The sequence below is a fragment of the Asterias rubens genome, chromosome 9 (assembly GCF_902459465.1).
Source record: "Asterias rubens chromosome 9, eAstRub1.3, whole genome shotgun sequence".
In the NCBI taxonomy this organism is placed as follows: Eukaryota; Metazoa; Echinodermata; class Asteroidea; order Forcipulatida; family Asteriidae; genus Asterias; species Asterias rubens.
Window position 1 is genome coordinate 7,746,140 of NC_047070.1, and position 17,503 is coordinate 7,763,642.

Here is a 17,503-nt window from a genome sequence, read left to right on the forward strand (position 1 = left end):
TTGGTGATGAGTAATGGGGAGAGGTTGATGGTATAAAACATTGTGAGAAACGGCTCTCTCTGAAGTGCCATAGTTTTCGAGAAAGAAGTAATTTTCCACGTATTTGATTTCGAGACCTCAGGTTTAAAACTTGAGGTCTCGAAACCAACCATATAAACGCACACAAAACTTCGTGTGAGAAGGGTGTTTTTTTCTTTCATTATTATCTCGCAAGTTCGATGACCGATTGAGCTCAAATTTCCACAGGTTTGTATGCATATGTTGAGATACACCAACTGTGAAGGCTAGTCTTGGACAGTTACCAATAGTGTCCACTGCCTGTAAGCAATAATTTTACGTGCTTAGCATTAGCATGTGGCATAAGCAAGTTTCGGTGCTTACAAGATTTTATGAAATTGGGCCATTGTGATTCGGGGAAGTCCCCGTCTAAAGTCACCTCGCAAAAGCATGGCACGATTGTTGGAGTTCTACCTACGGTCTATACCATTCAGCAAAAGGGGTGTTAAAAAACTCTTGATAACGCCGTACGTTAAAAACTTGTCTTTTTACACAAAATTTCAAGTTCACGTTTTCAATCGAGCGTCTATGTTATTCAGGAAGTGTACAACACTGCATCAGTGGAACTTTAAATTCATAGTGTCATGTTAAAAAAGAACGGGGAAAATTTTAACTTGTCGATTGCTACCTATTTTTTGTTTGCCGAAGTCCTGTGGTGCAGGTAGGCGGAAGTTGTTGAAGAAATAGCGGTATGCCTACATATACTGCACACATTCAACAAGTACACTGTAGTCTTTGATTTCGTTTGTATTATTTGTACCTCCATGCACACACCTACTAAAAGTCCAATCCATAAAAACACTCGTCGTTGTACTTGAGTAGGGTTGCTTACTGAGTGACAACCATTGCATTTTATTTCTAAAAAGCTGCAACTTCCTGCTTTTAACGTTGGTGAATATGGCCGGTGTGGAAGAAGAACGTGTTTCAACTGAGGTGGGGGAGGAAACATCAACTGTGTCAACGAGTACAACATCAACTAACCAAAGCACAACAGCTGACAGTGAACTTGCAACTTTCAAAAAAGTTGCTGCCCAAGGTAAATATAATAACTGCACATTAAATTTTGGATGAATGAGGAAATGGCCATGTCACATATAAAAGCTAATGGATAAAACATTTACATTGTATGTGGTTGCAGTTGCAGTGTGGTTACGGAAAGAAAAAAATGTGGTTTTAATTGTCCACAACACAACAGTACACAATGTTAATACTCAATTGTATTGCTATTAAGTATTATTAGTATGTCATGATTTTACACATCCATGCTGCTTCTTGATGCCTTGGCCAAGTGTACGGATAACTTTCCGTATCCTTCCACCACTTTTTCACTCTTTTTTACAAAAAGGGATATCTCATTGAGGCAAATTAGATACTAAATTATTTCATATCGAATGAAAAAGTGGTGGCGCCATACAGAAAGTTATCTAGTGGGGGCGTGATGATGATATATGGAATTTTTTCCAAGTGTACTCCTATCTACAGTTCTTGAGTCTTGAGTCTTGAGTAGTTTAATCCCTAAACAGCTCACGTAGGAAGCTAAACTAGAACTGTGACTATGCCTATGTGTGATGTTCATTCGTATGATGTTCTTTGTACCCAAACGCTGGTCAAGAAAATCCACGAACCGCAAAAATCAAAATCTGCAAAAAAAAATTATAAATTCTTACCTTTAATTATATGATTTTTTTTTAAAGAGGGTCCTGAATTTTTTGTGACTCTACATGTGAATATGTTGAGGCTGACGGTGACCATAGATGATTTAGGAAAAGTGTTGAATTTATTTGCTTTTTACTCTATAGGCTAGATATGACCCCCAAAGAACAACCTAGATCAAGATTATGTTTACCACTGCAGGTGGGTGGTGTAAAACAGAATCATGAACCCTGTTCAGTAATCACTGGAACGTGATCATTTATATCACTATTCACAATTTGAAAGACACTGGACCCTGTGGTAATTGTCAAAGACCAGTCGTCCCACTTGGTGTATCTCAACAATGCACAAAACAACAAACCTGTGAAAATTTGAGCTCACGTGGTCGTTGAAAATGCGAGATGTTAAATAATGGAAGAAAAACACCCTTGTCACACAAAGTTGTGTGCTTTCAGTGTCTTTAATACTAAAACAAATTTATAAAGCAGCTTGCAACCAATATTGTCAACAGTTTAAAAAATAAAAATATTTGTTGAATGGTTAAAAAATCAGATTGAAAAATAGTAAGGATCATGTACAGCAATCCAGCCCATACTGTGTCTGCATTGTTGAGTTGTGACCTTTGAGTTTGCTTTGTATTTAAATAATCAATTGTGTGTGAGAGAAACCATGCAATGCAAACACAATCCCTTTTGTGTTTGTGTCCCAGACAGTGCGGAGGGAAATCCCCCTGGCTGTAAGTGGCGAATAACAACAGGAAAAAAAACGAAAGTCTTATGAAGCAATCTTTATTGGGAGATTTACTAGCCCATTAAATATTCAGACAAGATGATATAATAAATTTGCATTGGGGATAAAGATGAATAACCTCGGTTTTATACCCATATACATGTACATCATTGTGTGTTACCACTGTATACTTAGTAATTTCCCTAAGTTCTGTGAAAAAAATTCCAGGTGGGAGTAAATAAGTTATAACGATGTTATAAGTTAAGATCTGTTGCATTGCATAATGCGTAAAAATTTCCTTCAGGCATTGGGTTAGTGGTTTCTTTCTGGCCCTGTTGGACTCCAGGGGCCAATTTGATAGAGCTGAGTATTTTAAAGCAAAAAAATTGCTAAGCCACGAAAATTGCTCGCTAACTTTTTACATTCCGGCCAAAATGTCATGCCATAGTATACATTGCTTGTGACTGGTATTTAGCTGCTGTTTACTTAGCATTTAACAATTGAGTGGAGTCTTGGCCTGTAATCTGATTTTACTAAGCAAGGATTTTTTTTTGCTTTTAAAAGCAAAATGTTATGAAGCAGCTCTCTGAAAATTGGGCCTAGTTAAATCCCTTGCTTTGCATATGGTTCGAGTTTCCGCGCCTATGAAATTAAAGCCTACTAATACTATCAGACGTTTAAGAAAAACATACCATATCAAAAAGTTTGCAATGTTTTCCATGGACTTGAAGATTTTCCAATGGAAGTGCCCATTGCAAAGTAAAAATGGCCTTGCCCTCTCAAGGCGTAATTCCAGGCCTGACATGTTGGTAAAAAAATATGGAAGAAGAACCGTGATGTTTTCTCAAGATTTTGCTCTTCAGACTATTTCTCCCATTGACATTATTAATATTATGCACATTTTAGGGTCTGTATACAATTGGTAATAACCCTGAATATGAATGTCAACAAAAAACATACCTGGTAAGAAATACAGCGGCTTTGGATAGTATAATGCATTTTGAGAAACATTCACTTTGAGGTACTGCCATTATGGAAAATATCACTTTTATCACAAAAAAATTAATATAAGAAGCGTTATAAGGATCTAACCAGAACCTTTGGAATAGTGGGTTTTATGTCCAAACAGTCACACTGCAGAGATCTTGAAATTTATCTGTTTTAAAATTTTCCTCCATCAGCGCTTCAAGAACATGGAGATCTTAAAAAGAAGTACGAGAAACTCAGGCACAAGTTTCAGGAGAGCGAGAAACAACGCAAGGCCACTGAGAAGAAATTAGATGAATCTGATCATGTGTACAAACATCTCAGTGTAGGTACGTAGGAATGAAGATGTTGTGGCTTAAGGCTGAGTCACACTGCAGAGATAACGAAAACGATAATGATATTGACGCAAAGAGAACGCATTCTATTGGTTAAATTGCTCCACGCAGAATACGCTCATGCTTACTCGACAATAGAGGGCGTGCATTTTTAACATTTTCTTTCTCGTTTTCGAGGCCTGTGTGACCGGGCCTTTATTTGGGTTAACATTAAACTTTTGAAATTAATGGTAATTCAATTTTTTTCCTGTCACAAGATCTTGATTGATTTAGTCCTTTAGAGACCACAGTGGCCACAAGGGGCTTGTTATGCCTGCAGCAGGTTTGACCTACTTCCATTCACATAAAGAGGTCAAAGTGAAGTTCATTTCTGAATGTGAAATTCTTGAAATACAATTACTAGTAGCATCTAAATTTTTGAACACAAAACACAATTTTCGTTTTTTTTTCTGTTGACAATTTTAGTGACAAAATTTGATATCAGAAATTTTACAATATTAGCAATGTATGGGCGATTTGTGATAGGCTATTTACAAAATGTAATTTTTCCGAGTCACGCTGTTTTGCCATGGAAGGACTGCCTCGAGGCCTCTGCAAATCGGTTAGAGGATCCCAATAATGAGCTTTGAAAATATAAATTTTTTGTTATTTTGAATTCATTGTCAATGCGCAGTTTCGGAGGCAGCCTTCAATGAATATTGCGATCTGAACGTCAGATATGATGTTGAACAACAATGCCGGCTTACTGCAGAGACCTACGCGACAAAGGTAAGCGAAAGATTTCAAATCTGAAACTGCTCCAAACCCTCTCGAATTTATCTGGACGTCAATGCTATAGTGCTGAACCAAACCAACATCTCTTGTGGTGGTGACATGTTAAGACTTGAATTGTAAAAGTTTTGAAGTCCAAAAACTGTCACTTGATCAGGAATACCTTTAACGAGACTGACACAATATTTTTGTTTCATGTTTGCTGAACTTAAAGCGGGTCAGCTAAGCGATTCTAAACATGGGGAGTTGGTTTCTTGTGGTACACGATGGGGATTATTTCCCTGGTGAAGTAATGGAAGTAAGTGAAGACAATGACTTCCTTGTTTCAGTGATGCACCCTGCTGGAAGGGCTTGCAAGTTTGCAAGTCTTAAAGATGAGAAAACATCAGAGTACCAGTAGCTTGCCCAAACAAATATTACCGTTTGCAGCTTCCTGTGTAATGGTTGAGTCAACAATAATACGTACAGAGATAGTTCTATCGACTTCATTTTCCCATTTCCATTTTTGAGACTCTCCTTTCACTTTGGAATTTGTCTGCTATCACTGCAGAATGACTGCATTTATTTCCAGGTTAAAATTTTTAAATTAATGTCAAAATAAAAACCTTTTGTAAGAAACTTTTAGTAAGAGGTATAAAGCATCTTGAGAAATATTTTTCACTTTGACGTTAGGTGGTTAGGTAAAAAGATGTCAGTTTTTATACCCCGTAATTGAATCTGAGAAGCGTTACCACAGTAACAGTTCTCAGATTGTGTATTCCTATTGGGGATTATTCTTCCTGCGTGGACATAATCGCTCCGGATTTCTGGTGATATCTCAAAAACTTGTCCACTTTTTAAAAAATGATTTTTTTCAATGTTAGTTTTATTGTTTTCATCTAATAATTCAAAACCAAAGGTATAATATGCCTTTAAAACAGAAATTCTCTTCATGGTCGGTGATAATTTGCCGGAGCGTTCAGTCCATCAAACTACCCCAATCTCTAGCAAAGCAAACAAGTCTTAGGCCAAATAAAAAAAAATACCAGTTGAGTTGATCGTCCCTGTCGGCATCCTTTTATGGGGCCGCATCCTTTTTTTTTTACTATTTACTATTTTTCGATTTTTGTGTTAAAAAAAAAAGGAGTGGCCTAGGAGCTTTTCCCGGATCTAACTTGATGCTCTCGAACACTTGTAACCGTCTGTTTCATAAAACAATATTAGTCAATGCCTACCAGCAAATCATTTTAGTGTTATCTGACCCTGTTAGTGTTAACACAGGTCCTCATGCAACTAATAGGTATAAATAAGTTTGCGGTTGATTCAAACTGAAGAATTGGTGGCCTGTTTGATTTGAAGTACTTAGCGGCCATCTTGAAAAAAAATAGTAAATAGTAAATAGTAAGGCCCTCATCCTCCTCTTTTTTGAAAAATCCGGACGATCAACTGGTATTTTTTGTTATTTGGCCTTACCCCTTTACGTTATTAAGTTTCCTTCCTCCAACTACTGCGACCTTTGCAAATATTCTGACAGTGGAGAGCCCACTACTCACAACACAGACTGAACACACAAGCCTGATGTCGACTTTTTGTTGGTTCAATAAATTGTCCATGTTGGGGAAGGTTTTTGTTTGTTTGAAATATGTACATTGTGTTGTGTTTATGTCGGTGACTCATGAAATGTGCATTATTAGATCAAATATCTGCTTAAAAAGTTAATAATTGTGCGAACTCTCTTGCTTGAACGTATATAGTGGGGGGGGGGGGGCTTGTTTAATGTATCAAATGGATCATTGTTTACTATCTGTTTTTTACCAGAGTGAGTTTTTGCTGGATGCATTTGTACCAGAGTGCTTTTAGTTGTTTTTTTGTGTGTTATTGATGATGTAAAGAGGTTATAGTGACAGTGGTTTTGTGTTGATGGAGATCTATTCCTGAGAGACATGATGTGATATCTAAGGTGGTTGCAGCATTCATGGTTGTGTCTGGCTGTGTATCTAAGAACAGGTGGCTCCCCTGAGTCCATAGAGTGGGTTTGCAGACATGGTGTTTTAATCTTTTGAAGAGGCAGGGCCCTTTTTGTTTTGCAAAGGGCATTATCCATTGGAAAGTCTTATAAAGTCAATGGGGATATTGTAAAGAGGTATGAAGGTCAAGCCCAGATATGATTGAGGTCATTGACTCAATGAGCCTCAGAGGTCATTGCTGCCATGTACCTCAGAGGACATTGGCTACATTTATTTCAGAGGATATTGCTTCCATGTACCTCAGAGGTCATTGCCTCAATGTACCTCAGAGGTCATTAACCCCATGTACTGTAGAGGTCATTACCTCCATGTACCTCAGAGGTCATTGCCTCCATATACATCAGAGATCATAACCTTTATGAACCTTAGAGGTCAATGCCCCATGTACCGTAGAGGTCATTACCTCCATGTACCTCAGAGGTCATCGCCTCCATGTACCTCAGAGGTCATTACCTCCATGTACATCAGAGGTCATTGCCTCCATGTACCTCAGATGTCATTACCTCTCTGGTACTTAGAGGTCATTGCCTACTGTACTCACATAGGCCATAATTGTCTCCATGTATCCAACGGAATCCATTGCATCCGTGTCCATCAGAAGCTATTACCTCCATGTGCATCAAAAGCTCATTCCTCAAACCACATCAGTGGCCATTGCATACATATCCATCAGAAGCCTCTATATATGGCATCAGAAGCTATTGCCACTGTGAGTTCATCAGAATCCATCACCTCCAAGTACAACAAAGGCCATTGGCAGTTGCATCCGTGTCCATCAGACGACATTTCCGTCAAGTGCAACCACCACAGGCCATTTCCTTGTCCATGGCCTCTACCTTTATCACACCATCTTTGCTACGTCAAATCTTCTGTGTACGTCAATATTAATAATGAGGTACATGTACATGGAAGCAATGACCTAGCTGTCAACCCTGGGCCCAATTTCATAGAGCTTCAAAAGCACAAAAAGTAGCTAAACAATATTATGCTTTCCAGAATAAGGTTACCACCATGTCAAATGTACAATTTGTGACTGGAATCCTGCTCTGTTCTGCTTAGCTTGTTAAGCAATACATTCTGCTTAAGCAGCTCTATGACATTGGGCCCTGGTCTTGACATTGGTGCCTCTTTAACTGCATTATCTGGAGTGGAGTCCCCAACACTATAAGGAAGTTTTGTGATTTATCTATGACCTAAAAAAAAGTACAACAAAAGACCAGACTACTATTTGGCCTTTCAGTCTCACTAAAGTTACACTGATTTGAATGGGAGTAATACAAGATGAATGTCTGATGAAAAGATTCTATAGATTAGACAATGCAACATCAACAAGGAAAGGAAAGGAAATTGACACTTGGTCCAAATTCCTAGTGTGATGTGATGAAGGAAACAAAAGCACTGGTTTAAAGTGTCCCCAAATGTTCATTATTTCTGTGAGACTTGTACAGTCTAATGGGGGGGGGGGGGGGGGCCAGGGGGCAGGGTAGGTAAAAAAGACTTGGTTTCCTATGTTTTGCGGATTCAAACCTACAAATGTATGCATGATCTGGAAGCACCATTGAATGATTGCACAGTTTATGTACACAAGAACAAACTTGGAGCCAAATGCATTACTCGATTCATAAAGATTTGATGTGCATCCTACAGTCGACATTTGTGTAATATATAGTCATGAATTAATCAGAAAACTTCCTTAATAGTGTTAGGGACTCCGGTTAATGCAGTTGTAAGCATTGACAGTTAGATTGAACACAAACTTTGATCACATTAAAACCACTCGGGCGATCTTTTTAAGGGTATAGTACACAAGAATGTACATGTAGGGTTGCATTTTAAGCCTACCGTTGGGGGTTGGGTTGTGATCAATGCAGTTCAGGGTCAGGTTTATTGTATTAATCCACAATACCCAAAGGAATTGAAATAAACAATTTGTACATTTGTCATAGCAGCATACAGAAAAATATACATACATTTCCTGTTCTGAATCAGGGTTTGACATTTACTTGTAAACACTGACATGACTGAACAATCTACAGAGGGAAGACTCAAGTCCAAACTCCAAAGTTGACTCTTCTACAAATAAAGTTTGTTAAAAGCTGTGAGTTTGTTAGTGAACTTGAGAACCCAAGTTAAGAAAATGTTTCAGGAAACCATTTTAAAGTTAGCATGCCTGATACTTCACGGAGGCAACAAAGGTGATTGCCTCCATGCCCCCTGGTCATTTCCTCATAGGGTGCCCTTTACCAAGGAAAAATTACCTTGGTGCCCTCGCTCTTTCAAAAACAAAGCATACAGGCATGAGTTAGTGACTGTGAAATTGCCCTCTTTCTACAATAATCAAATCTACCCCTGCAATAAGATGGTTTGTTTGAACATTTTTAAAATGCTTATTGGTAATTGTACCCGAGTTCCCACTATAATAAGGCAACTAAAGGAATTGCCTTCATGCCCCATGGTCATTGTCTTGGTGCCCTTTAAAATGTACAATACCTATTTTTATTGTCTGAAAGAGGTGCCCTTTTACTGATGCCAAATTGCCATGCCCTTGCAAAAATGCAGGATGAGCTCTGCATCATGCACTTAAAAAAAGCTTGTACCTGCCGATAATACATTTTTATGTGATGATTTATAGCAGTTTTTAGACTCACAGGAATACAAACCTGTATGGTTTTACTATTTTTACTGATGGAGATTGATTTCAGTGACTAACATATTTTCAGACTACAGGTTTTTGAAACCCTTTGGTTGGCTAAATCCTACATAAATGTAGTGTATACAATAAAACAGTTTCATGGTTGTGTTTGAGATATCGCTGGAAATCCAGACCTAATATGTCCAGGAAGAATAATAGAAGCACACAATCCGAGAAGCTTTAGGCTACTGCATTAATGCTTCTCATATTCAAATCTGGGGCATAAAAACTGTTATATAACTGACATACAGATCCTTGTCATATGATTGGTGGAACTTACTTCACGTGACATTCACTATTACTCCCATCCACACCGGCGATCAAAAAGACCTATTCGCCCATGGGGAATAGCATTTCCCATTCAACAGTTAGGATCATCCTTGTTCCCAATGTTTTTGAGCAGTACAGCGCCGCCGCGCCGCTGCTGAAACAAAGGAGAACCTGTGCAAAAGGTTGTGATCCGATTTGTGCATTGTCGCCGCTACGCGACGCTTTCTTCTTCCATGATGATTTTTGGTTGTCAGTAATTTCTGTGCTTTTTCATAATGTTATACTTTTAAAATACATCAAATGACAAGGATCTATAATATGTCAGTTAGATAAAACAAATATTGAGTGGCTTTAAAGGAACACGTTGCCTTGGATCGGATGAGTTGGTCTATAAAAAAGCATTTGTATCCGTTTGTTACAAAATGCTCATGGTCGAAAGATGTTTTAAAAGTAGAATACAATGATGCACACAAATTTGCCTCGAAATAGCGTGGTTTTCCTTTTACTTTGCGAACTAACACGGTCGGCCAATTATGGGAGTCAAAAATTTGACTCCCATAAATGGCGGACCGTGTTATCCGACGATGTAAAAGGAAAACCGTGTAATTTTGAGGCATGTTTGTGTGGATCATTGTATTCTACTTTTACAACATCTTTCTAACCATATGCATTTGATAACAAACGGTTACAAACGCCTTTTCAAAGACCAACTCGACCGATCCAAGGATTCGCCTCATGAAATGGAACAGTCCAAATTTTACCTTGCGATAATATTCCTCCCATTCCACTCTGAGCCATTTAATATTTGTATACTATCTTTTTTACATAAACACATTTAAAATGTTTCTCCAAATGCTTCATACTATCGAAAGCTGCTGTAGGCTTCTATTCAAAAGTTTTATCGCCATTAATTTTAAAGGATTTGGGTACCTTTTCAAAATGTCCATAGATTTACATTAAACTTACAGGGTTTGAAGATAAAGATAAATATGTTTGTAAATGATTAAAATAATTTTCGTCTCATGAGACGATAAATAATTTTCGTCTCATGAGACGAAAATTATTTTTATGACATTGTTTTACTCATTTCCCAAAAACTACAGCACCTCAGCACGTAATATTTTCAGGGAAGCTTTGTACTATCATTATCTTCAAACTGTGTAAGTTTAGTGTAAATCTGTGGACATTGTGTTTTTTGTCCTAGAAAAAGTACATACACCCTTTAACAGTGATTACCAAACATACCTTCCCTTTAAACTAAGGAAAACTTCAACTGGTAAGTGCACTAGCGTCCCTGATACAATGATTTGATTATAGAGAGCAGTTGGCTAATAGCTGGACCTGGTACATAACAGCATTATTGGCAATGCATTATATTGACAACAAAAATATGAATGTCAAAAGACATACCACCGATCCATGACAATTTGATAAAGAATAGAAACCCATGCGACGATTGCATCGAATATCCATTTCATTTAAGTTAGGGGGGGAAATGAAGTTGGCACATCCATTGAAAAGATGAGTAGCCGCCTCTCAGGCAGTATGGTAGCCTAGCTTTATATAGGCCTTCTAAATGCCCCTGCTCCCTGGCTATTTGTTTGTGGGTGAAGAATGGAGCATTTCATTGGAGAGATTTTGTTATAGAAGTGGATCTATTGTGAAGAAAAGGGGAGACATTCTGTAGGTAGTGGTGAATGGAGCTCTATCTATGTGGAGGTGGGGAAAATTCCACATGTTTGTGCTTTTTATTATTAAAGCCAGTGGACACTATCGGTAATTGTCAAAGACTAGCCTTCACAGTTGGTGTATCTCAACATATGCATAAAATAACTAACCTGTGAAAATTTGAGCTCAATCGGTCATCGAACTTGCGAGATAATAATGAAAGAAAAAACACCCTTGTCAAACGAAGTTGTGTGGGTTTAGATGGTTGATTTCGAGACCTCAAGTTCTAAACCTGAGGTCTCGAAATCAAATTCGTGGAAAATTACTTCTTTCTCGAAAACTATGGCACTTCCGAGGGAGCCGTTTCTCACAATGTTTTGTACCATCAACCTCTCCCCATTACTCGTCACCAAGGAAGGTTTTATGCTAATTAATATTTTGAGTAATTACCAATAGTGTCCACTGCCTTTAATCACGCTGCATAAAGTCTGACACTTTGGTCTTGCATGGGCAAGGCAGTTTTCCCAAGTAAAAGGCATCTCTAAAGCCGTTTCCACATTTTGTAGACCTTTTCACACTACATTGGGAATAAGGGCCAAGCCCTTTCACACTATGATTGCTGTTCCCCGTTCTGCCCCGGGCATATTCGTTTGTGATTCTGTGGAGAAACAAACTCGGTTTAAACTTAACTTCTGAAACATTTTGTCAGTTCACAGTAGAAATGGAGGTTGCTTTATTGAAACCAGTATAACAACCGTTTCAACATGTCATTGACCAGGGGTTGATTTCACAAAGAGTTAGGACTTGGGTGATATTAAAAACTTAAGGCTAGTCCTGGTATGAACTCAAGATAAGAATAATCTCAACTATTTGTGAAATCCACCCCAGGGTTCAAATTTAGGGAACAGATTACTGGAGCAGTATTTTTTGTAATATTTCTTTTTTACAAGACTTGGATAAGAATCAAATGTGAAAAATCTATGAATAATACATTTTTAAACTGCTTTTATTTGGACAAACTGTAAGTAAGATTTGTTGGCTTATAAATGCGGAAGTACATGTATACTTCAATACTCAACAGAATCAAAAGATATTTATCAGACTCGAAAGTCAACAGCTGAACGGCTTTGTACATGTATTGTCTATTGAAGATAATAACACAGTAATACGGATCCAACCATTGCACTATGATTCAATTGACTAACGTGTGCATACTTTGTTTATTCAACGGAACTTGTGATTTCCACTTCTGTTAAAGGCAGTGGACACTATTGGTAATTATCAAAATAATTATTGGCATAAAACGTTACTTGGTAACGAGTAATGGGGAGAGGTTGATAGTATAAAACATTGTGAGAAACGGCTCCCTTTGAAGTAATGTAGTTTTCGAAAAAAAAAGTGATTTCCACGAATTTGATTTCGAGACCTCAAGTTTAGAATTTGAGGTCTCGAAATCAAGCATCTGAAAGCACACAACTTCGTGTGACAAGGGTGTTTTTTTCTTTCATTATTATCTCGCAACTCCGATGTCCAACATTGCTACATTGTACATTTTGTCGGAGGTCCGGACCTAGTGCTATCTTGAGTTACTCCTCCTAACCTATGACTATAGCCTTAATATTTTTTTAAACTCCTACATATGTAGGACCATGGTACAACTAGTTCTTAGTTAAGACTATCTTTGTGAAATCTGCCCTTGGACTTGCCCGGTCGTTAGTTTATTGGTCCGATGGTAATATTACTGGCCTCACAGACCTGTGACAGGCCTGATTCTTTACGGAGGCAATTGAGGCGTGTGCCTCTGTGCCCCTGGTCATTGCCTCTATGCCCTTAAAATGTAGAAGAAACAGAAATTTACAATTTTCTTCAAAGGGTGCCCATTTACTAGGAGAAGTTATCGCCGTGGTGCCCTTGCCCTTTTTAAAATGAAGCATGTAGGGCTCCTGTGATCCAGGGTAATTTTTGAACCCTGGACTTTTCCTCATTTTGACATTTTCTCCAATTTATTTTGATGGACTCACACCTCATATTGTTTAGACTTTCCTCTGCGTTTATTCCGGGAATCTCTCCAGGATTTCTAAAAGACATGGCTTTCAAATTAAGAAAGTTGTTTTGAAGTGTGACGTCTTAGAGTGTGGTCCACAGCTTGGGTCCACATGGTGGTTGTGTTTTATATGACATCAACAAAAAGTACAGCCTGCAAAGTGTCAGTTAATGATTTGCATCAGTATTTGAGATAATATAATATAGAGTTTGTGTCCATATGTTTGTTTTGGCTTATGTGGAGAACTTCATGTACTGGCTTCACAGGCGGGCAATTTACAGAAAGCTTGCTCAAAGAGTGGGCTCAATTTCATAAAGCTGCTTAAGCATAACATTTGTTTAACAAGTTGCTACTAAGCAAACATTTGCAGGATACCAGTCTCTGATTGCACTTGAGAAATGGCATTTGGGCTGGTAACCATAATGTTGTTGTGCTTGGCTCTTTTTTGTTTGCTTTAAAACAGCTCTATGAAATTGGGCCAGGGCTCTTTTGAATGAACTTCATGGTCTGCAAAGCAGCAAGGCAGACGGTTTTTATGGCACAAGATTTTAAACTTGTTTGAGGCTAGTAAACATGGTTCAAAACTGTTTTGAAGTCCACTGCTTTTAGAGAATAAAGTCCTTTCTGTATTTAAGCATGGAGGAAGGAAGAGAAGGAGCTCGAACGACCCGCAAAACCGCAGAGTAACAAAAGTATACCCTGACAATGCCCCTGTCTGACCAGTGGAAAAAGATAGGTGACCTCCAGCTGGACGGCCGTGTAAAGTGTAAAGTTTAATCATTGGAGACAAGAATTGTGAATACACACATTTTCATTGACTGTTTGTGGTGTTTACATGGAAATATCATAGCATATTTTTACATTTTTGGCAACTTTCCGGTCACTAGCGGTGGATCCAAATTTGGGTATAAGCACACGAGGGTGGTTGGTATTCTATTGTGTTCATCGTTCAGGTGTTCGGTAGCGTCCAAAAATGTTATCGCGTCTCAAAAAAGAAGTTTTTCCTTTATTATATCCATACGACATACGACGCCATAGTTTGGTGAAGAACCAAGTGCGCACGCGCAAACTCACAGAAGCCAGGTCGCCCAGTGTTTGTGTAAGGTATGTGGGTGATTACGAGGTGTCGTTAAACGACCGCGGTACCAAGGGTTCGACTTTTGAAGTCCCTTCGTTTGAACTCCTTCTCTTCCTCCATGATTTAACTATAGAGGTCACACTGAATTGCAAATTGAATAGAGGTGTAATGTAATTGATTGATTTTTGAAGTGTTTCAGAAAGTGTTTCGGAAACAGGGGGACAAGGTTTTGGATGTGAGGACTGATTGTGTCAGGGAGAGGTTCTTTGTTGCTGTTTGCTGATGAACATTGATTTTATGCAAATTAATGAAATCTTGTTAGCAGGTCTCGGGACTGGGACGAGATGGGATGTTGTACTAAAGAGTGCAAATCCGGCACCGGGCCCAATTTTATGGCAACTGCTTATCACTGTATTCTGTGAAGCGCATGATTACATGTATGGGTTGTATAAAGCGCAGAATTTCGCTGTGAACAGTGCCATGAAATCGGGCCCTGCTCCACACTTTTGCTGTTGGTGGAATGGAAAACAATAACAACTTGAACTTTGATTGGCATAACAATTATATGCTGAAATTAAACGCATTTAATTATTTTTAATTGAACTTGGGGGGGGGGGGGGGTTGAGTTTTCTTATGAAGTTTAGAACTAAGCAAAATAATCAAGGTATAATATTCTCCCGACTATAAGTCTGATTTCCATTTTGTTTTTGCCCTTCAGACACAATGTGATTAAATAGCCTAAATATAAGCTTCTCCAAAGCTTAAACCATGGCCCAATTTTATAGAGCTGCTTAAGTTGAGAATATTGCTTAACGATTTTCTGTTTAGCAAAACGAAGCAGGATACCATTTACATGGTATTTTAGCTCATAACCTTGTTCTGGTAAGCAGAATTTTGGTGTGCTAAGAAACTTTTAAAAGCAGCTCTATCAATTTGGGCCCAGATGTTTTTTTTTCAATTAACAGAATTCTCAAATCCGCAAAAGAACAATATTAGTGTTGAAATAGTGTAACATATTTTAAATTTGTTGTTGACACAGTGGAACATTTTTAAAAAATGTGTTTCAGATTGGGTTGTGTCAGAGTTGTTCTTGGAAATTGTTCATTCAGAATAAATAACACTACTTAAAGGCAGCGGACACTATTGGTAAATACTCAAAATAGTTATTAGCTTAAAAATCTTTCTTGGTGACGAGTAATGGGGAGAGGTTGATGGTATAAAACATTGTGAGAAACTGCTCCCTCTGAATTAAGGTAGTTTTCGAGAAAGAAGTAATTTTCCACGAATTTGATTTCGTGACCTCAGATTTAGAACTTGAGGTCTCGAAATCAGCCATCTAAACGCACACAACTTCGTGTGACGAGGGTGTTTTTTCTTTCATTATTATCTCGCAACTTCGATGACCAATTGAGCTCAAATTTTCACAGGTTTGTTATTATATGCATATGTTGAGATACACCAACTGTGAAGGCTAGTCTTTGACAATTACCAATAGTGTCCACTGCCTTTAATTCCTCATACATTAGTTATGAGCCAGCGTAGGCTGGATCATATTGCATATACATTAGATTGGAGTACACTCCAAGTGCATAGAGATACATTGAAGATGAGGAGTAATACTGTTACCAAGAGGAGAAAAAACCCCAAAATGTCAACTGTCAATTCCCTTGTAATATTTCCCCATCTAAATATTGACATCCCAATCCAATTATCAGTTAATTATAGGCGGTTTGCTCCTGGCGTGTTTGGACAAAACAGGTGGGGAATTAATGTAAATGCATATAATTTGCACTTGGTCTACGCTCATGCCATCGTAAGCAATTTTTGTTTTCTGCACCTTAGAATTGGCATCCTGAACAATTGTCCTGATGTTTTTCTTTTTAAGGATTCCCCTTTTTTAATTGATTAAAAAAACCAAAAAAATCACCATTTATAAAAGCACTATGACGGTAGCAGTTTTGATGTACAGAAAACAAAAATTGCCATCGGGGCTTTTATAGAAAATGCAGCAAAACCCCATTAAGGTGACAGGGGCTTCATTTATCTGAAGCCCCGCCTCCCTCTCTCTCTCTCTCTCTCTCTCTCTCACTCTCTCCATCTGTGTGCAATCTCATTGATGACTAATGCATCCTTGTCTTTCCCGCGTCTCCATCCTTGTTGCCAATGTATGAGCCGGGATGATTCATCCCGCATCGTCAATGGACCTCCTCCTCCGCTCTCTCAGCTCCCCCAGTCACTGAGTTTGCATCTCATTGTCGTTGTGTCGTCACAGCCACACACAACACACACACACAACGCTACGAGACTTGAATACTGATTCCCAACCACCACTCACCCAATTGATTATTAAACAGACACATGACTGGGCTGGAGAGACAGACTCTGAATCTTGATGCTGATGACAACATCCTAAGAAATTATGGATTCGAGTACGTCCGAGCCGGCTTCGGGGCCCCACATTTTTTATGAATGTCTCAGATGAGGCCCCGTGGGGGAAACTCGTATTGTGTTTACTTTTTTTTTTCGGGGGCTGAGTCTTTAGTCCCATCAGGGGAAATATATTGATGTCTTGGTACAGCGACGTCGTCCATAGGAAGGTGGCAGCCATGAGAAGGTTATTTCGTCATCAGCGGGTAACGTACAAAAATGCTTATTTCTGTGGTTTTTTTAACTCATTAATTTTGGTTGGAACGGACACTGGGCTTAGACGGCAGGTCGCCAGTGGTCCTTTGTAGAGTGCCAGTCGTTCCTGTCTGTGTGTGGATTTAATGGATGAATTGATGAATTAGACATTGATTGTTGGCTGGAATACCATCGGTACTCGTCTGATTCACTCGGTGTACGGGCTTGTCTTGTTTAGAGAAGGGAGTCTGTGCATATTATTCACTTCGTTCGTGTGGAATAGCAGTAGTAGAGGATCCATGTATCGCCCACGTGTACTAGTATTGCCACAGGTATTGTTGTGTTCATTTTATACAATTTTTTTCAATCAATTTCTTCTTGATTCTTGAGTTTACCCGTAAACAATCAAGTCATTGTACAATTCTTTTTAATCAATGAACTCAAGGCCAGTACTATTCTGGGTAGCAGTTTCTGATAGCATTTTGAGTATTTTATTTCGCCATCTTGCATAGAAAATGTCTGGGTCCTTTGTAGAGACCTCTTTGCTATTCTTCGCAATATAATGAGGTCAAATGCAGCGATGGAAATTTA

General features: G+C 38.5%; 2 protein-coding genes across 2 annotated transcripts in view; both read left to right on the forward strand.

Annotated features, from left to right (window-relative positions):
* Positions 1 to 757: 757 nt before the first annotated feature.
* On the forward strand, positions 758 to 4,553 carry LOC117294722. Its single transcript, XM_033777235.1, has 3 exons — positions 758 to 1,093; positions 3,621 to 3,755; positions 4,435 to 4,553. Exons 1-3 carry the CDS (start codon positions 955 to 957, stop codon positions 4,551 to 4,553), a joined length of 393 nt encoding a protein of 130 aa, XP_033633126.1. The 5' UTR covers positions 758 to 954.
* Positions 4,554 to 7,223: 2,670 nt separating this feature from the next.
* The window catches only part of LOC117294723 (shootin-1-like), a 70,295-nt gene continuing 60,015 nt past the window's right edge, over positions 7,224 to 17,503 (forward strand). The window contains exon 1 of the mRNA XM_033777236.1: positions 7,224 to 7,433. Coding sequence (XP_033633127.1) covers positions 7,224 to 7,433 — 210 coding nt within the window. The remainder of the gene's footprint in view (positions 7,434 to 17,503) is intronic.